The sequence below is a fragment of the Ammospiza nelsoni genome, chromosome 14 (assembly GCF_027579445.1).
Source record: "Ammospiza nelsoni isolate bAmmNel1 chromosome 14, bAmmNel1.pri, whole genome shotgun sequence".
NCBI classification, from domain to species: Eukaryota; Metazoa; Chordata; class Aves; order Passeriformes; family Passerellidae; genus Ammospiza; species Ammospiza nelsoni.
Genome location: NC_080646.1, coordinates 16,021,956 through 16,041,983, shown reverse-complemented (window position 1 = coordinate 16,041,983; position 20,028 = coordinate 16,021,956). Strand labels below are relative to the sequence as shown.

General features: G+C 50.7%; 3 protein-coding genes across 5 annotated transcripts in view; 2 read left to right on the top strand and 1 right to left on the bottom strand.

Moving 5' to 3' along the window:
• Positions 1-4,772, top strand: part of SCAPER (S-phase cyclin A associated protein in the ER) — a 136,549-nt gene extending 131,777 nt beyond the window's left edge. For all 3 annotated transcript variants that reach the window (XM_059482023.1, XM_059482022.1, XM_059482024.1), the window contains exons 30-32: positions 11-202; positions 2,711-2,762; positions 4,338-4,772. In XM_059482023.1, coding sequence (XP_059338006.1) covers positions 11-202; positions 2,711-2,762; positions 4,338-4,432 — 339 coding nt within the window. In that variant the 3' untranslated portion in view covers positions 4,433-4,772. The remainder of the gene's footprint in view (positions 1-10; positions 203-2,710; positions 2,763-4,337) is intronic.
• Positions 4,773-6,976: 2,204 nt separating this feature from the next.
• Positions 6,977-9,550, bottom strand: ISL2 (ISL LIM homeobox 2). Its single transcript, XM_059482025.1, has 6 exons — positions 9,493-9,550; positions 8,306-8,495; positions 7,875-8,134; positions 7,481-7,764; positions 7,225-7,395; positions 6,977-7,093 (listed from the first exon to the last, which is right to left on the bottom strand). The coding sequence occupies exons 1-6, from the start codon at positions 9,548-9,550 to the stop codon at positions 6,977-6,979; spliced, it is 1,080 nt and encodes a 359-aa protein (XP_059338008.1).
• Positions 9,551-18,624: 9,074 nt separating this feature from the next.
• ETFA (electron transfer flavoprotein subunit alpha) overlaps positions 18,625-20,028 on the top strand; it is a 29,606-nt gene continuing 28,202 nt past the window's right edge. The window contains exon 1 of the mRNA XM_059482595.1: positions 18,625-18,703. Coding sequence (XP_059338578.1) covers positions 18,665-18,703 — 39 coding nt within the window. The 5' untranslated portion in view covers positions 18,625-18,664. The remainder of the gene's footprint in view (positions 18,704-20,028) is intronic.

The following is a 20,028-nucleotide window of genomic DNA, read 5'->3' as shown; positions in this document are numbered from 1 at the left end:
GTATTTTCAGATCATTGTACAGTCTGGCCGTCACCCCACGGTGCTGCAGAAGCTCTGCCAGTTGCCTTTCCAGTATTTCAGTGATCCTCGTTTAATCAAAGTGCTCTTCCCTTCACTCATAGCTGCGTGTTACAATAACCCTCAGAACAAGATCATCCTGGAGCAGGAGATGAGCTGTGTTTTACTGGCCACCTTCATCCAGGTACGGCTGGGCTCGCCTTTGCTCTCAGGGTGGGGATCTTCACTGCACTAGGACAAGCAAACAGCACTGAAGTGCTTCCAGACTCTCTGCAGCTCTTCTCAAACCACAGATGATGCCTGTACTTGAGGCATTTTATCACACTGAAAGGTTACTGAGTAGTTCAGGTTCTCACTGTTCGTGCAGAATCCAGGTTGCATCCAAGTTTCTGGATGTACTGGGAAGATGTGATGTAGATCTTAAAATATTTATTTTTAAAAGAATTCTTTCCCATATAGCATATCTGAAATCAGTATATTAATGTGTTTACACATAAATGTACAGTTGTATACTGTGTACCATAGATTTACAGAGAGCTGGGTAAGTGTATGCATTTTCTGCAGAAAATACACAAAACATATGTTACCAGTCTAATCTTGCCATCTTTATTTTTGACAGTAAGCCACCAAAGTCATTACAAATACTGTTTTGAATAAAGATTTGCATTGTTTTTCTTCCCTTTGTTTAAATTTATATATTGTTTTATCCATCAGATTTTTTGCCTGCCTCGTGGTTTTCAAGCATTTTATTGACTGTTTCCAGTGAATAAATGCGGTTTTCATAAACATGGTACTGTTAAAAATAATACTCTCTTGGGAGTCTGTAACCCTGTATCAGTCACCTGAAAGTTACTGCTGTTGATAAAGAAATTTTAATCAAAGTCCTTTTTCTAATGCTTTACAGCTAATCCAATAATAGGCTACATACATTTCAGAGAGAAAGTACAAGAACTAAATATTTACTAAAAGTCTTTGCATAACATCAAACTTATGAGTGCAGCTACTTTTTATCCTTTTAATACTAAAATATTGCACAGCAGTTCTTTTCAAAGAAGTTTGGAACTTTGTATTAAAAGCATTTGCCATATAGTAATGAACTTCTGGTTAAATACACAGCTATAATTCATCTTCTGTGGCTTTCTTATAGTGAAACTGAAAAATATAATTTATGCATTATTAGTAAGTGCAGCAAGTTTAGTTTGGGTTTTCTTCAGCTAAAAAACAGGAGAGTGGAGGAAAATGTTCCCTATATGAATAATTAAGGTTGTTTACGTTGATTTCTGTTCTGTAAGAGATGGAATGGCACTAAAATCCCCAGTAGCTACGGTAAGATGTAAGTACATTTATAAGGGTCAGCGTCACTAATACGATTTCCAGTTAGTTATATCCCAGGTGGCAAGTTCGTGTACTATGCCTGCAGGCTTTTAAAAAAAGGTGTTCTATTAAAATAGGGAAGAGCTGTGTGTGCTGTGAAGGGTCCTGGCACTGCTGGCTTTGGTGGTCCTTCAGTATTTTGCCCATTTTCAGTGCAATCCCGATGTTGCACACACACACACGGAGCGCGGTGCTGGCAGGACCCAAGGAATGCAGAGATCCCGCGCACGCAGGAGGGACTCGCTGCTCTACTTCTATTTCAACTCGCTGCTGTTTGTCAAGCAAATCTCTCATTTGCTTCGGTAGAAGGTTTGGGAAAGACTGTTAAATGTTGGCCTGTGACTAGAAAATGAGATTCTTCCTTTGCCAGGGAACGCCAAAAGAAATCCTGTTTGCGCAGAAGTTTGGTGGTGTGTACGAATATAACACTTAAATACAGTGTGTTAAATGTGCGGCCAAAATCAAAGGAAGAGCATTTCTGCATTTTACAGCGCTCTCCCTACCAATAGATTTATTTCCATCAGCTGAAGTTTGCATCAGCCTGTTTATTTTTGTTACTTCTGTTTGGAGATGTGCAGGAATAAGTAGAAACATTCAGGAGTATCCACGATTTGCTGTGCTGTATCTTATCTCGGATAATCCCTTCTTCACTATTCTGCTGGGTGGAGACTGCAGCAAAGGGCAGGATCTGTAGTGGGGAGCTGGCTGGTTCCAGGCCAGGTTGGTGTCCGTACTGGCTCCGAGAATGCTGCACCCCAACACCCCACAGCAGCGGGACCACATAGTGCTCAATGCTGGGGGCACAGCTGGGACACAGCTGGGGGCACAGCTGGCTGCCAGGGACAGCAGCACTGGGCAGCAACTCCACCTTCTCCCAGGAGATCAGCACCTCAGGCTCCCAGGTTGCTGGGAAGCACGGCCATTGCAATTGGGATCAGTCATGAATTTTGTAAGAGTGTATTTGGAGTAGAGAGCAAAGGTCTGAAACACCATTTGTTTTACAGAAACATTCCTATGGTTAAATGGCTAAATAAAAATCATAATAATTAACTATTTCCTAAGAAGACATTCACTAAAAATATATTTTTTGAAAACAGATACAAATAAATGTGTAAAAATCCACTGTAAATTACATAATTTAAATGCTGATAGTACTGTGTTATGATATGTAGAAAACAAGCCAGAGTTTGTTAATTTACAGATTACATGAAGTATTAGTATTTTTGAATGACTGTGAAGACTTTTGAATGTTGTTTTAATTCCTCAGATGTAAGATCTGAATACCTGATGTCTTTTTTTTGTTTGTTTTCCCCCACAGGATTTTGCACAGAGCTCAGGCCAAATGGAAAATCAGTTATCTCAGCAGAGGGGTACGTTCCCTGCAGTGCAACAGAGTACAACTGGGTAGCAAAATGTGTAGATACTGTGATTTAAGTTCCTTGAATCGGTGTGGCTGAGGGGGAATACAGTAAATGTACAGTTTGGGGTGAGCTCCCTGCCTCACATCCTGACCTGCACATCCGTGTGTTCCAGCCCACTGCTCCTCTGTCAGGGATTCAGGCTGTTAATCTTTATTCAGTGCTATGTGGTGTCGTGTCTTAAATGTGATACTGTACCTGCACATATTTAATTAGCTGACACAAAGGCTGCCTTCAAAAGTTTTAGGTTGCAGAAGTTACACAGCCATGCCAATACACTCAGGGAGCCAAAAATCTCTAAAATACTGTCCTGTAATTGTCCTTTAAAGTCTGTCAGTTTGCAGAAGAGTCGGGATTTTTTTTTCCTCCTCAGTTATTATAAATATTATTTTAAATGCAGTCAACCTTTCTAGGCTAAACATTTGAAAGATTCTTAGCTGAGGTGGCTGTTACTTGCTAAACACATCTGAAATTCAAGTGTTGATGGGCATCTGGTCTTGAGAATTGTGCATAAAATGCAATGCTCAGACAGTCATTTCTCCCTCATAAGTAGAAATCCACCACCATTTCTTAAGCATTTGCTAGGAGTTGAGTGGTTCTAGGTCTAAAGCGTCAAGTTTTTGTTTAAAAATAAACTATAAAATGAAAGTAACTTTATGGACGTTGTTACTGTCAACATCAGACATCTCAGTCTGAAGCAGACTCGTGCAGTGTCTGCAGCACCTACTTTCCAGGATTGTATTTCCATGAGATTCTTCTCAAGAAACATCTAAAATCCAAGTGGAAAACTTGCTTTTTATTTTCGCTATTCAAACTGGAGGAACTTTTAAACAAAAATGTGGTAACATTTGAATGTGATTTCTAAACATTCCCCAGTTCAAAAAAGTTAACTTAATAGTAGTGTAGGCAGGGTTATTTTTATCTCTTATATCACTTGAATGTGAAGGATGGTGTCCCCCAAAAAAATGGGAATAGTAACACTGATGAGAATAAAATCTGAAAGCACAAACTTCGCAGTTGGGTGCTGTGTGGAGGGTCAGACCCTCAAACCTGGCACAGTGAAGTCCTGTCCACGTCACTGCACACTCTCAGGAGTGAAAGCTGCATTTGTGCTTGTGCTCTGAGCTCTGGGGAGTCAGGAACACAACTCTTCTGCAGCCCTTTGTAGTAAAAAAAAGAAACTGCTGGGCAGAAAATGCCACTGAGGCTGCCCAGAGTATAACGAGGCTGAGTGGTGTGCCCGAGAACATGAAGTGTGCAAAGATGTAAAATGTTCTCTGCACAGGACAGAGAGCCTGAGCAGCTAACGCATGGAAGCCTTTGCTCATCAGAGCCTCTGCTCCCATTCTTAAAGCCAAGCGTAGATGCCCTGAGCTCCACAGAAGTGTCACCCCACGGTCTGAGGAGATTTGGATACGGGGAGGGGAGTAAATCGCCCAAATTGGCTGCACATTCATTATTCTTGTTTTACTGCGTTCTTATCTTAAGAGGGAATAACTTGGTAATTTTATGTTCTGTCTTCAACAGAAAAATTTTTGAGTTCTCAAGATTATCTTGAGCTCTCCAACAGATTCCCCCGGCAGTCCTGGGAAGAAGCTCGACAGTTCTTCTTGAAAAAATAAGAGTTGTATTTAGCTTTTAAATCCCTAACATCGTCACACTGACCAGTTCCTGCTGACTACCTTCTTTAAAACGCTGTTCCAAAATGGTTTTGATACTCTAAATACTTATCCTATAGATATATAATTTGCACTATTTATATAAGTACTGTAGATACTTCCAAGTTCTGTTTTATAATTTTGATAATTTGAGTTTATTTCGTTCTTGTATCCAATGTCATGATTTTGGTGTTTTCTGCCCTGTGGTGGGACTTGCACTGCAGAACTGCTGAAATAAGGTTGCAAATAGAGAAAATATGTTCTATATATCTTGTAATAAAATAACTTATTCTGTCTTGTGTGATTCCTGTGTTAAAATCATCAGTATGTTTGAGTTACCATAAGCAATACGGTTCAGAAAGAGAGAAAAAAAACCTGATAAGATGTTTTGCTCGGTAATCAAGAGTCAATCAGAATCAAATCAAAGTAATTCGTCAGATCTGGCCCCGGGGAAAGTTTGCTTATAATTTTTTGGGTGATTGGGGATACGTCACCTAGGACAGATATTTTAGAGCTCATGCATTTTTAACGCCTCGCTCGGATCGAGCGGGGCCCGCGGAGCCCTCACGGCTCCGTGCGCGCGGGGGCTCCGCGCGCCGCCTCCGCCCGGGGCCGCTCCCGCACGCGGCGGCGCTGAGGGGGCGCGCGGCGGCGCTGAGGGGGCGCGCGGCACCCCGGCCCTGCCCTGCGCTGCGCCGATCCCGGCCCGCGGGCACCGGCAGCTCGGCCCGGGCAGGACGGGGACCGAGACCGGTGCCCGAGCGAAGACCAGCACCGTGATCGCCACCGGCAGCGGAACGGTCCCTTCTCGGCGGCCCCAGCGCCGCCCGTAGCGGCCCGGCCCGGCCCGGCCCTGAGGCGAGCCACGCGCCGAGCTCCAGCCCGGCCCCGAGAGAACGCACCGAGCTCCAGCCCGACCCGGACGGAGCCAGGTAACGGCGGGGGCCCCGCGGTAGGGCTGGGAGGGCGGCAGGATGCCCATCCCCACCTGTCCCCAGCCGGGACAGCTCGTCCCGGCGGTGCAGAGCAGCCCCGGGCTGAGGTGGGCCCGCAGCCCGCACGGCTCCGTGCCCCCCGAGGGCAGCTCGCCCTGGGAGCCCGGTCCCTGCACTCGCTCCGCAGTCTGTCGGGGTGGTGGAGCCGCCGCGGCGCCGCGCTGCCCATCCCCTGCAGCCCGGAGGGCTCCGGTAGGGCCCGGCTCTCGCCCCCTGCCCGGGGATGGGATAAGGGAGCGGCTCGCCGTGGTTTGAGCTTGGCCGGGCCTGCGGTCCCACGGGGAGCTGGCCCTGAGCGGCTCCGCGCGGGTAAGGGGGAGGGCGCGGGAGCTGGAGCGGCCCTGCCGCGCTCCCAGGTGATGCCAGAGGCAGATAAGGAGTCGCCGCCTGGGTCTGGACGGGGGGATGGAGAAGCTGAATGAATGTATGGCTCGCCTCGCCGCCCCGGGGGAGCCCCGCCGCCCAGCCCCGCCACCCCCGGGAGGAGGCGAGGCAGCCCCGCACCGCGGCAGGTGCGGGCACGGCCGGGCGAGCCTGGGGGCTACTCCGAAAGGGAAACCTGCGCTCCGCCTCCCCGGCTATAAATAAGCGGCCCCGGTTCTGAAAGCCGATTAGCGCCGTGCGGTGAGGCCGTGGGGGAGAAGCAGGGGCTGTGCCCGTCCCGACCCGCTCTGTTCCGCTCCCGATCTGTATGGCAGCGCCGCTCGGCACCTGGGGTACCCCTTCGCCACACTTACGCGACTTTTTTTAGTTCGTTTTGGTCTTTTCGTTTAAAACCATTTTTGTTTTTGTTTTTTTTTTTTTTATTAAGTCCAAAATATTTAATCCCACTATTCAACCGCTGACTCTGACAATAAATAACAATAACTTACTTTTGATCGTTAAAGGCGCAAACAATCCGTCCTTCGTCCATTGATAACTTAACATTATTAGTACTGGTTTTCCCGTTAAAGTCTCGTTCCCGTGTCCCTTTTTTCCAGCGATCGTGGGGGGCCGGGCAGCGTGGCCCGAGTGAGGCATCGGTGTGAGATGAGGCTGGAACGGCGCGGCTCCGCGGAGGAAGGTCCAGGCCAGCTCCGCGGCCGCACGCCGGAGGAGTCTCTCCCCATTTTGTAGATATTGGTTTTACTATTTATTTTTTCCTTTCAAAAAGGAAAGAAAAGCCGTCCCCAGCTCAAACAGCGGGCGAGGAAGCCTGTCACTGTGCCGGGCTTCGGCGGGGAAATCCGAGTTTCTTTGGGGAAAAGAAACACCGAAATCCGCAGGGCAGAAAAAAAACCAAACCAAAACCACGAAAAAAACCAGGGCGGGGGCTCTCTCTCCGGTCTGGTGAAGGCAGCGAGGATCCCGGTGCTTTTTTGGCCGACAGTAACATATTTTTTGTTTGTTTTTAAATAAGAATAATTAAAAAACAAAGGCGTTTGTCCGGCGCTCTGGGAGCGGCCCGGGGCCGGGTGTCTCATGCAGGGAGCGCAGGCATGCGGAGGTCCCGCGGCGGGGCGGACCGGCCGCTTCACGTCTCGGCCGGGCTGGGTACCATGCTGTTGGGGGTGTCGGGGAGCTGGGAGGACAGCGAGGTCACGTCGCTGCCGGAGGAGGTGCCCAAGGAGCCGGACTCGGAGAAGGAGACCTGGGGGAGCAGCGTCTGTGAGGGCCTGGCAAGGTCGCCCCCTGCCCCGTCCCCCTCCCTCAGCAGCCGGGCCCGGCGGGCCGGCATCTGCCCGTCCCCTGCGGCCCGGCGGACGGCCCGGCGCGGCTCACCAGCTGCTGGAAGGCGGCGGGCTGCTCCAGGTCGCTTTGCAGGGCGAACTCGCTGAGCGCCTTCCAGGGCGGCTGGTAGGTCTGGACCTCCACGGCGGTGCCCTGCACGGCGCTCTCGTGGCGGATGGGGCTGCCGGCCACGAGCGGAGTCCCGGTGAGGCCCTGCAGGCTCTGCGGGCACACGGGGATTCAGCGCGACCGCCGCCCGAGCCCCCCACCCACATCTCCCTCCCCGCCGGAGAGGACGGGCGCTCACCGTCTTGTCGCTGTGCTGCTGCTGCTGGAGCTGCTTCATGAGAATGGACTTTTTCTTGTCCTTGCAGCGCTTGTTCTGGAACCAGACGCGGATGACGCGGGGACTGAGCCCCGTCATTTCCACTAGCTGCTCCTTCATCAGGGCGTCGGGGCGCGGGTTGGCGGCGTAGCAGGTCCGCAGCGTGTGCAGCTGCTTCTCGTTCAGCACCGTCCGCACGCGGGTGGTCTTCTCCGCCGCCTTGTGCGCCGGCGGCCGCGGGGCGGGCGGCCGCCCGGGCACCGGCTCTGCGACGGGCGGGGAGGGCGCGCACCGTCAGCGCCGCCGCCCGCTCGCCCGCCGCAGCCCTCCCGACACCCTCCCCGCCCCGCCGCCCGCCCCGCCGGGGAGCCGGTACCTGCGAGGTGCGCGGCGGCGGCCGGCGGCAGCGCGGGGCTGCGCGGTCCGCGGGCTGCGGCGCCGTCGGGGGGCGGCCCGTGGTCGGCGCGGCAGAGCAGGTCGCGCTCCCGCAGGCAGAACTGGTCGCCGGGCAGGAGCTGGCGGCCGCAGGCGGCGCAGCGGAAGCACTCCAGGTGGTAGACGTGGTCGCGGGCGCGCATCACCAGGTCGCTGCTGCTGAACGCCGCCCGGCACTGGGCGCACTTGATGCCGAAGAGCCTGCGGGGACGCGACGCCGTCAGGGCCCGCGGCCGCACAGTCGGGGCGGCTCCAGGCGGTGCCAGAGTCGGGCTTTCGTTGGGGGAAATTCGGGGAGTTTAAGGGGCTTTAGTGCTTTTTCGGGTCTAGGTTATTTTTTTTTCTAACGAGCGCCGGCGCGTTCGGGGTCACCTGCTGTAATCCCGTTTGCAGTAGGCCTTGCCGTCGCGCAGGAAGCATGTGCAGGTCTCGTCCAGGGGCTGCCCGCACTCGGCGCACTTGAGGCAGGCGACGTGCCACTCCAGGTCCGGCGACACCCGCAGCAGGAAGGGGTCCTGGATGCGGCCCCCGCAGCCCGCGCACAGGGCCAGCCCCGGCCGCCCTGCCGGGAGCGAGCGGGGTACGGTCAGAGCCAGCAGTGTGCCAGAGCAGAGGTCAGCAATGAGGGAAAAGCACTTTTTCTTTTTTACACTTCATCCTTGTTTCTTATTCTGATTTTTTTGGTTTATTTTTTTTTTCCAAAAGAGGAAGAAAGAGAAATAAAGACAGACACACGGACTGGAAAGGATGGAAACATGAAAGGAGACAAATTAATACGGCCAGGAAAAAGGGGAAAAAAAAAAGAAAGAGAGAAAGAAAAAAAAGACAGAAGCTTGAGCAAGGCAAATAAATGCAGAAAGACAGAGACGTAAAAGCAGAATTTTGGAAAAGGAATATAAAAGCAGAGATACAAAACCATTAAAACAACGGTTGAGGAAAACTTGAAAGAAATAAGGAAAGAAACAAAGAAAGAAGAAAGGAAAGAAAGAAGGAAAAAGAAATTAAAACAGAATGACGGAAGGAGATACAAAAGCATCGAAAACCCAGAGACGATTAAAATGGGAACATGGACAAATGAAAACAGTAAGAGACATGGAATCAAAGAGATAGAAAGAGAAATAAAACTAAACAAGAACAGAAAGAAAATAATTTTTTTAAACGAAGAGAGAATTTCAAAAAAAGACAAACAAACACGAAAGAAATAAAGAAAGAAAAACGGTAACACGACCAAAGAAAGAAAGAAATAAAGGAAGAGCAGAGGGCAGCAGAGAAAGAAATGGAAACAGTCGAAAGAAATGAGCTCAGCGGCGCGGACAGCAGAAAGGACAGAGGGGCCGAGAAGCGCCGGGCACGAACGGGAATAGCGGCACCGGAGTTGACACGGGCCGAGCCCGCAGTCGCCCGCGCCCTCCGAGGGGCCGCAGCCCTTCCCGGCGCTGTCAGCGCGCCCGGGGCCGCCGGTCCGCCCGACGGCAGCGGCGGCGAGGAGCTCGACCCGCAGGGTCCCGCGCACGCCCGCCCGCCCCGGCCCCGCGTTCCGCTGCGCTGCGCGCACTTACTCTTGGAGGGCTCCCCCATGGCGCCCGGGAGCGGCCGCGGGAGGAGGATGTCCACCATGCGGGCGGCCCCCTGCGCACCGGCAGCGATGCGGGATGCGGAGCCGCCGCTCCACCACTACCCGCGCGGCGCGGGGCGGGGGCCGCGCCCGCCCCCCCGGGCCCGCCCCGCCGGGCCGCGCCGTGATGTCAGCGCGCAGAGGCGCTGACCTCACCGCGCGGCCCCCGGAGGCGATTGGCGGCCGCGGGGAGAGCCCGCGGATTGGCGCTGCCGAACAATGGGCGCGCGGCGGGCGCGGAGCGGGGCGCACGCCCCGCGGGACCCGGCCCGGAGCCGCACGACGCCGGCACTGACGGGACGCGCGGCCCCGCGCCCCGCGGGAGAAGCTCCTCCGCGCCCCGCGCTCCGGGACCCTCTGCCCCGCCCGCCGTACTGCGCCTCGGCCCTGCGCGCTCGGGGAACGGCGGCATCGGCAGCCCGAGGAGGAGATGCATTGTAGCTTTTTCCCCTCCTCTGTTTTCCCTGTTATTCTTCTTGACTTTTAGTTCGCCTAATTTTTTCTCCTTTGATTTCTCTCTTCCTTCTCTTTCTCTTCTCTTTTGCATTTTATTTCGTTGTTCTTTCCCCCGCGTTTCGGCGTGCCGCTGGCAGGTGCCCGCGGGCGGGCTCGGCGGGACAGTTCCGGCGCTGCGCACAGGCGCACCTCCGCGGCAGACGGGAAGGGGCTGCGCGGTGGACGCCGGCTCGACGCTGCGCACCCGCGGAGCAGTTCCCTGCTGAGGCCCGTGTGCGGGAGAGCCGCCCCTACGGACCCGAACAGAACCGACCGCATCGTCGGGGCGGCCGTGCCGGGCAGCAGCCCTGTGACGAGTTGAAATTAGAGGAGAAAAATAGTATTTTACCGCATTTTCATGCGCCTGGTTCCATGCTGTTCCCGCAGCCGGACCTCTCCTGTTGCTTTTTTCTTCCTTCTGTTCTTTTCTCTTCCTTCTTTCCCCCCAGTCACCATGGGCTTCCCGTGCATTAGCAAAAAAATAGGGAAAGCACTTCCGTGGCCTTTGACTCAGCGTTAAATTCCCAAAGACTTTGCAGCACAGCAACACGAGTGTCTCATAAGGTCCAGGAAGGCTTAAATATGCGGGCATTGAGATTGCTGCTGTCTTAGGGCTTTGGTCCTTTCCTTCACTTCCATGTAATCACCTTTTTAATTTTATACGTGGAATTTGACAGGCATTTGCCAACCTATATGGCTCGGGGAGGACATGATGACTTTAGATGTTGGCTCAGGAAGGCAGGCTGCGCTCGTTTTCCTCAGAGGAGGGAGGCGGGATGGGTTTTCCAGCTGAAGCACTTGTCTCTTGTGCTAGTCAGGCACCCTGCAGGTATGAAGCCCCAGAAGCTGGGGAGGGGGAGAGGACTCTTTGGATAAAGTGCCTCACTATTTGACCCGCTCTCCCAGCCTGGTCACAGCCCCTGCTACCCCTTTGAGCGCCCCAAATGTTGAAAGCAAGCTCTTAAATTTGTACCATAGCTGCAGGGAAAGGAGGGTGGATGGCATTTGAAGCCCCCGCTTCAGCAGGCACGCATGTCACCAAGGGAGATTTGGTATCCCTGCCTGCCCCTGCGTGTGCGGAGGTGCAGAGGGGCGGTGCAGCAGTGACATCCTCAGGGCAGGGTGAGCCCGTGTGTTCCTGCCTGTGTACCCTGCTCGGGGCTGCGCTCTGACTGCTGCCTGCCGCTAGCGCGGCTCGCTGGCCAGCGGCAGAGCTGGGTGGGGGGTGAGAGGTATGAAGGCATTTGGAAAAGTTTGGTTGGTTCTTCAAACTGGGGTCACTCCGAGGGATAGGTGATGGGAACCTCTACAGCACTGTGGGGCACCACAGGTCCGTGCCTGGGCACCTGCAGAAAAGAGGGTACAGGAGGGTGACTTCAGCCTGAGCCAGAATTCAGGTTCCTGGTGAGTCACTATCTGCATGTGTTAACAATAAAATGCAAAAATGTCGGAGTGATAGGAGAATGAGACATGTCTAAGAATACAGCAGCTTGGCAGGGATGCTCTGTGTTGCATCACCCTTTTCCCACTCGAGGGCAGGATCCTGTCTGCTCTCCCAAATCTCCCACCAGTTTAGGAATTTGTAAAGTTACAGCTGAACCAACCAATCTTTTCCAAACCTATGGAAAGCTGTGCTGCAGTCACACCTGTATCTGAACGGAGCAATGTGCTCACACCAGGCAGGTGTGGTTGGACTGGACTCACTTCCCAACAAGGCAGGTAGGAGCAGGGTAGCAGTGCTGCGCAGGCAGTTTAGTAGAAAAACAAAAAAAATTTACTTGCTAGGAAAGTGTTGAAAGCCCTGCATCTCCTCTATGTGATATACAAAAAGCTTTAAAATTACTACAGGTAATGCCCTGAGGCATTGAACCAGCTTGATACTGCATGTTTTACAAACAGGTTGATTGTTGATTCATCTGAGGGAAGGTAAGGGAAAGCACATCACAAAATGATGGAATAATTCAGTCCAGGAGGCACCTCTGGACCACCGTGTTCAGGTAACTTGGAAGTGCTGGAAGCATTTTCTAGTCAGAACCAAGTGCGATCTCTCCTGTCACACCGATCACTCCTTGCTCTCCACTCAGTGCCAGAGATTCCAGCCTCTTCTGCAGCAGCTCTGGTTGGCTTTGGTGTGAGAGCTGGCAGGGGCTGCTGGCTACAGGCTGAGCCTGCCCAAGGGTGCTCCCCTCTCTCTACAGAGCAGCTCTGGGGTTTGCTCCCAAATAGATGTACAGGTTCCCTCTAGAAGGGGGAAATGGTAACAAATTTTTTTTTGGTTGCAGCAGATTGCAAAGGCAGTAAATGGTGATTCTTTCAGAGCCAACCATGGATTAAGTCCATTATAAAATTAAAACAGATGGAACGCAATTTCACTTACATTACAAAAAAGGACAGAAACCATCTGCAATAAGATTTAGCATTGCAAAGCTATTGTTATCATGTTACCATTAAAACCTTTGATGAAGAGTTTTCTTTCTTTCACAAACTTCTTCACATGAAACAAATGTTTTATTTATCCATCTTCCTAAGATGGTCATATTTTATTAAAAAGACGATGTCTCTCAAAAAACCTCCCTTGGTCCTAGCAGAATATGACAAAACAAAGAAATGTTGTAAAACTCCAAGACTGAGACACTGGGATCTTCGATGGGGAAGATGTAGCAAAATGAGAATTCCCTATCCATTTTCCTTTAAAAAACATTTCCTTGTGTTTGGGCACAATGTCTGATACTGAAAATAGATAATTAATGAGATAATGGGATACTGCATGTCACCTCCTGTCCAATGGGATTATCTGATGGCTAATTATGGACAGATTGTGATTAATGTGATTATGGATTGGATATTAATCTGATTCTGGATTGATCTAGTTATGTTTTAGTCTGCTCCAAATGGTTAATTGGATCTGAGATAATAGAAATGCAGCTTGCACCAGATTTTGCCACATCAGTTGATGAAGTATCTTTTGATCTGGGTGGGTTGCGAACAATAAATTATTTACAGCTGTTGAGAAAATGACTCTTCCTTAGAATGTAGTCATTCATTTTATTTTCGAGAGCCTTTGAAAACAAAATCAATATCCTTTCTAAAAAGAGATGTTGACAAAAGAAAGGCACGTACATAACTCACAAACAAATGTGACGAAATTAAACAGTGGTTAACCCGGTGGCCTAATGTCTGGTGATGCATTTGAATTGCTATGTGGAGCTTTGGGCTCAATTCTTCTGAGACCAGCAGGGGTTGGGAGCATTGCAGGGGAACAGGGCCCAGCGCTGGGGAAAGTGGTGTTGCACAACAGCTACTGCCAGCCCTGCTAGTGATTAAGAGTCAGCCATGGTAACATGGCAAAGGGAGCCCTTGCCATTTTTCCCCTCCGGATAAGAAAGATTCAGAAAGTTCATGAGTGCAGAAAAGACTTATTGGCCCATCTCCTCTGGTCTCCTTCATACCAGACCATGCAATTGGACACAGAATCATTCTTTTTTTCCCCTCAAAATGAGCCTGTTAATTTATGGTTGACCTCAGTCATCTCTTCCAGAGATGCATCTGGTTTTGGTGTCACCTGCCAGTGCAGGAGAGGCTGCCTTGCTCTCACATCCTGCCTGTTAACTACTTTCACTGGAATGGACACCTAAGTGTATAGTTTAGGTTCAACCCCCAGACAGTGGATCTTGTTATGCTGTTATCTGCAGGATTAAAGGCAGTGGGTAAATTGCAGACTTTGTAGACTTCATCTTAGACTTCGTGATAGGGCAAGCAGAAGGTACATTACCCTTTGTCACCAGGTGCTAGAAGTGGCAGGTAACTCACCAGAAGGTTCTCCTCCCTAAGGGGCTCCACAATAAAAACATCAATAAAAATATCAAAAATCAAGCAGGTTCCAAAACACTGAAAACAAGGCCTGCTGCAACTCTGTGCTTACACAAAAGTGCAATTGACTGAGCTGAAACAGAAAGAAAAAAGGAAAAAGCAGCTTTCCTTGAAAAGTCCTTAGAGGCAGGGGAAGAGCTTTTCCCCTGGAGTGACTGTTCCTGCTGCTGCAGGAATGGCTTGGGCTGGTGTGAGTGGCAATACAGTGGCATCTGGATTCCTTACCAGCAGTGTAATGGGCAAAAAACACAGCTACCCCTTTAAAAATATTGCTGGTACAACCTGTCAGAGAATTTTACATATATCTGCCATTAAAAACAAGGTGAGCTTCATGGCAGAAGGAGCTTGGCAGGTCATAAAACCCCATCCAGGGGTCTGCACTGAGAGGGCAGCAGAGCTCTTCTCAACAGCACTGTTTCTCTTGTCCTCCACAAACCACCATCACTCCTGGGCAGGACACGTTGCCTTCCAAGGTAACCTGAGCCTTTGCTTTCAGAAAGTTATGAGGGTCCCATCTTGCCTGTGAGCTTGGTAGAAAGGGTTTCTTGAACTTCTCGGGTGATCTTGTTCTTTAGGAACATGCAGACTGATGTTACTTCCAGGTTCCTTTCTTACTCAACTGGTACATGGAAATCATTAGCAAGGGAGAGTAGTTAATAAAAAAGATAAAATACCTGTCTGTGGTTTTGTAGGCTCAGTATTAGAAGGTTGTCCCTGCTATGGGGTACCTTTGGGGGAGCTCTTTCCTCTGTCCTACACTTTGTAAACAGGGCTTGTGGCGTTGTCCCTTTCCAAAGGTTTCCATAAGGCCTCATGAAAGAGCAGCTGCTGCTCTGAGCCATGCAGGTGAGTGGCTGTAAGGTGATCTGAGCAGAGCACTGAGCACACCTGTGGTGGGCTATTAGCAAGGACCTTCAATGTCAGATGTGGAGATGAGCCTTTGTGCCAGTGCTGATGAGGGGCAGAGGGCAGGGCTCTGGGGACACACGTCCCTCCTTGTGTGCAGCTCCTGAGGGGGTGAGGGGTCATTGGCAACATCCTGGGGTGGCTGAACCACTCGGACCCTGGGAGCTCACAGCACTTGGGCACAAAATATTTCAGCAGCAGAAACCTCTGCTGCTGCTGCTTCCAAGGTGGGTGTTAGTCCTGTCCAGTGCTGGGATGTGGGTCCTGTCTATTGGTTTGGGGGCCCTGCTGAGCTGTCAGCAGGTTGCAGTTGCTTTAACGTTATTGGATTTTGACAGATTAGGAGGTGAATCCTTTCGTGTGCTGGGGAAGCTTCCCAAATGAAGCTCTTTTAATTTATCTGAGTCAGCTATCCCCAGGGTGATTGCAGGAGGAGTAAGCTAAGGATGACCTGTGACAGAGGGGACCATCATAGCAGTAATAAAAAAAAATTCCTGCTCTTCACTAAATCCCTTAGTCATGAGGCTGTATTAGCTGGATTCCATATGTTTTAATTAGGAATTATGTATTTTAAGAAAACCAAAATCCGATTCCAGGGAAGACATCATTACATATTTGTAATGGTCCTTGGTTCATTTGGCATCTGTAGAGCTATCAGTACAGGTACCTCTACTTGTTTGCGACCATATTTTTAAAAGTTTGAATAATCTATGTTATTACTTTTTTCTTTTCCCCAATCCCAATAGTGTGAAAAAATGTAATTCTCTTTCCAATGCAGAAATTAGGTCAGCAGATCCTAATGAAATAATCCTGGATAACAATGCACCATACAAGGATCTGCTTCCACTAATTAATGACTAATTTTTCTTTCAAAATACAAAGTACTAACTTCTGCCTGTAGCGGACAGTGATTCTTCTTCAGTGGCATCTGTTTGTTGCATGTTTTCCATTTCTATTATTGTCATGGGAAGGTCAAATAGAAAAAAGCTTTTTGCCATGGTTCAGCTTGTATGGATCATGCTGATATAATCCCTACCTGATTACAGTTATAAGCTCCTAAAACACTGGCCATAAGTGATAAAGACTTCCTTTGTGCTTTAAGCTGTAATCTGCATCAAGCCAGTTTCAATAAGGATTTGTGCATCTGAAGTGTTGCTGAGGATTGGAATCAAAATTATAAACAGAAAATATAATAAAAAGCCTGTCATGTCTCTGAATTGGGGATGCTACCCCTGAAATCTGACCTGAAGAACAGCAATATCACTCTGCTCATGAAAATATGATGTGTGTGCTATGAAGCCAGACACACAAATGGATCAATTTATTATTGGCTATGATGCATTTAGTTAATTTTGATAGTAGCTCACTTTTGTTTTAGTGTGAGGCGGTAAAGCCCCAACTTGAACAAGATCACCTTGTTTATTCTTGGTTTATTTTGGTTTGGGGTTTTTAGGTGTATGTTTGTTGTAAAGATTTCATCCACATGAGATGTGCAGGTTGGAAGCTTAGTTTTGGAGCCTAAAATAGGATTATGAAATTACATGCCATGCTTTTAATGAGTAAAACACCCCAATTAAAAAGACATAATGGGCAAATTAAGGTTGCCTAGGATGTTCTTATTGTGCCTTTGCTGTTGCATTTGTTGGATTACCTAGGGTACAGGAAGGGATTTCTATATGTGTAAAACTCCACATCTCTGAAGAGTTACACTTCACCTTAACCATTATTCAAACTGGTGATAAAGAGCTACAGCAAATATTAATCTTCTTTTTAAACCCCTCCCAGGGTACTGTGGTTTCTGCAAAACCATTCCCCCCCTCATCCTTATATAAACAATTTTTCTATTCACTTGGTCATTTGCACAGACAGACGATGCACAGGCAGCTCCAAACACTCATTTTGTTTTCTTCCTTTTTTGGGGACTGAAGGGTGGAGCCAGACCAGGCAGAAGTCAGAGCAGCCCTGGAGCTACTTTAATCCATATAATCGGGCACAGGCTCCAAAGGAGGTTTGCCACCTCCTTTAGCTCTTCCCTTCACAGCCCTCCTTTGGGGCTTGAGGAGTTAAGGTTCTGCTCTGGGGCCAGGGAGCTGTAATATGCAGGACAGCTGCTTTTCTTCTGTTCTAGAGACATTTGAGACGAAGTAAATGGTCCATTTAGATGCTTGAGTTGCTGGACCTGGTTAGCATTTGCTGTAAAGCAGCACTTTTTGGCATCTGATGTGAAAAATCACATGGCAGAATAAATTTAAAAGGTGATCCTGTGCCAAGACTGTGGCAAAGTTGAAGAGCCTTTTTGATCTGTCTGCCTTTTGCCTTCTTATGCAGCGACCCAGCAATGCAGAACGAATCACTGATGTGCTGAAGATCACTGCTGATTCTTGGAGGAGCAATCCGATGGCCATAATTGCTGGGGGCAGGGGGGATGTTTGGGGATTTTTTACACTCTAAACCACTTCAGGATGGGAAGAAACTGCATTAGTGGCCCACTATCTTGTGATTTCTGGGATGGGAATTCCATCCTGGACCATCCCAAATCCATGTGTGCTTGGGGCTCCTGGGCTGGCAGGACCAGTTGCTCCAGTGTGGCAGCTCCTGCCAGCTTCTCCAGGACATCAGGTTTTCAGAGAGCCATAGTGCACAGCACAGTGAATTTGGTCTGAAACATTTTGCTTCATTGATTTTTAAATCCCTCTCCTTACCACCCAGAAAAAAGTACAGACGCATGGAAAAACAGCAAGTCTCAGTCTGGTCCCTGGAGCACCCTGCTGCCATGTAAGGGGCAGGCACAAGATGCCTTGGTTCTGGGAAATCAGAATAATAATAAAATAGATCTATAAATTATTCAGAGCTCATGAGCTATTGCCTAATGTTGCTTGGGGCCAAGCACAGGGGTGTGGGTGAGGCAGCCAGAAATCTGTCGTGGTGAGAAGATGCCATCCGGGGCTCATGGTACCTGACTGGTCTTTGAAGTTTAGGTGTGGTTTGGACAGCTGGTGGGGCGCGACATTTGGGAAGCACGGTGACATCTGGCCTTTCGAGCGTGCCCCGCACTCCGTCCCTACATGATCCGTCCTGCCTTTGCTGCGCCCGCGGTGTGGGGAGCGCGGCCGGGGGATCTGGCAGCGCACGGGCAGCCACAGGCGGGGCCGGAGTCTCCCGGCTGCTGTTGGCTCCACAGCCGTAAATTAAATAAGACTTCTCCTTTCTCCTCGCAAGGCACATTTCATTGGCTTAGGATAGGATCTGGCAAGGAGCACCGGCTTTTGAAGGCATAACTCTGCTCTCTGATGTTTTCTTCTCTTTCAAGGCCGTAACCCTGTGCGGAAACAGTGCGGGGGACCCGCTCAAAGGCGGCCGGGGGAGGCCGGCGCTGGTACCAGGTCAGTTTAGGCTGGAAGGGCTCCGCTCCCCTCGAGGCGCTCGGCGGGAGCGGGACGGGCCCCCTACGGCAGCGGCAACTCCGCTCTTGCACTCCAGTACGGCCGGGACCGTGCGGGGCGGGCGGATACAGCCAGCCCCGCCGCGGAACAGAGCCGGCTGTACCGGGGAGCGGTGCGGGGGGACAGCGGGCGGTGCTGGGGGCACAGCCATTAGTGCGAGGGAACGCAGTCGGCAGTACGGGTGTCAGCGGACCGTGCCGGGCGGAGCGGGGGAGGACAGCGGGACAGGACAGCCGAGCGGTGCGGGCCGTGCGGGGCTCAGCGCGCCCCGCTCCGCGCTCTCCGCTCCGTTCCGCCCGCGCCGCCGCCGCCGCGCACTGGCCCGGCGCTCGGTCCAATGGGGCGGCGGGGCGGGGCCGGCGCGGCTCTCGCGAGAGCGGCGCTGTGCGGGCCGGCGGAACCATGTTGCGGGCGGTGGCGGCGCAGCGGCTGCGGCGGGCGGTGAGTGCGGGGCGAGCCCCGGGCCGCGCACCGAGCACCGGGCGGGGCCTTCCCGCCGCCCCGGCCGGGCGGGCCCTGCCCTGTGGGGCGAAGGGGGCGCGGGGCGGGGCGCGGGCCGAGCTCCTCCCGCCCGGCAGCGGTGGTCGAGGGGGTCTCTGAGAGGCGAGCGCCCCGCGCTCCGGGCTCGGACTTCTCGGCTGGACTCCCCTCCCACTCCGTCTGTTAAAAATAAAGTTTCCGAGTGGACACAGGGTGTTCCACAAGGCCTTCCAGCGGTCCCGGTAGGCAGGAGTTGCGGATTGCTGTCCCGTGTGGAAAGCTAACGTAGGTGTCGGGGAAAACCTGAACTTCTGGCAGTGCTCGCTCTCATCCACCCTTGAGCAGCACAAGCTGAGCAACAGGTGGACAAGACTTCTAAAGTTTGTTACTGTAAACTCTTAAGAATAGTAGAAGAATATTAGTGGCTCAATGAGAGGCTTTCTGCAGTATTGCAGTTAATCCACCGTTTTCAGTCACACCTGTGCAGAAATGTGATTGCCTTAATGATCACAACTTGTGGATGAAGCTAATGCAAAGCACCTGTTGCTTCTCCGGTTTGACCTTCATATTGCTCAGCTGGGAGGAGTGCTGGGCTGTTGGAAGGCCATTTGCTGCTTGGTGTGTCATCGTGGCTGTGTTACCAAGGTCGAGGTGAACTCAAGGTTAATTGGGGTAGATGATTGATGAGATGTCCCCGAATATCTGTTCAGTCTCTCACTATGCATTAGGAGATAGCCCCTCCACTAGAACTGTGTATAAATAGTCCTTGTAAACAACTTTAAGTCTTGCAAGTCTCTTTTTGACCTCTTCAAGGCTTTTACACGTACTACAGTTCAGTATAGCTCTAAAATAGTAGTTATGCATATATTAAGTGGTGTCAGGTGATAAAAATCTCTCAAAAGAAGAGCAAAGGTAGAGAGGTCAGACATGATTGAATTAATCAGAAAATTCTTACTGTTGTAATCACGGGCATGTTTCAGTTGTTAGGCTGCAGGCTTTGTAGAGCAAAGGTCTCAGTGATCTCTGAATCATATGGTACTGCTGTGTAAATAGTACTTTACCCACATGCTCACTGCACAGTTCAGTTCTGTGCCTGGACGTGTGAGTTCAGCTGCTTGGTTTTCAGCCATACACATCTAAACTAGTAACTTTATAGAATAAAGCCAGTAAAACATCGTGGGCATCTTTAGTGTGTGTGTAACAATGTAGTCTGTGACAGAAGTGAAACAAACTCACAGATTGTTTTTGTTTACTTTTCTAAAGTGCAAAGTTTAGCCCTGCTGACT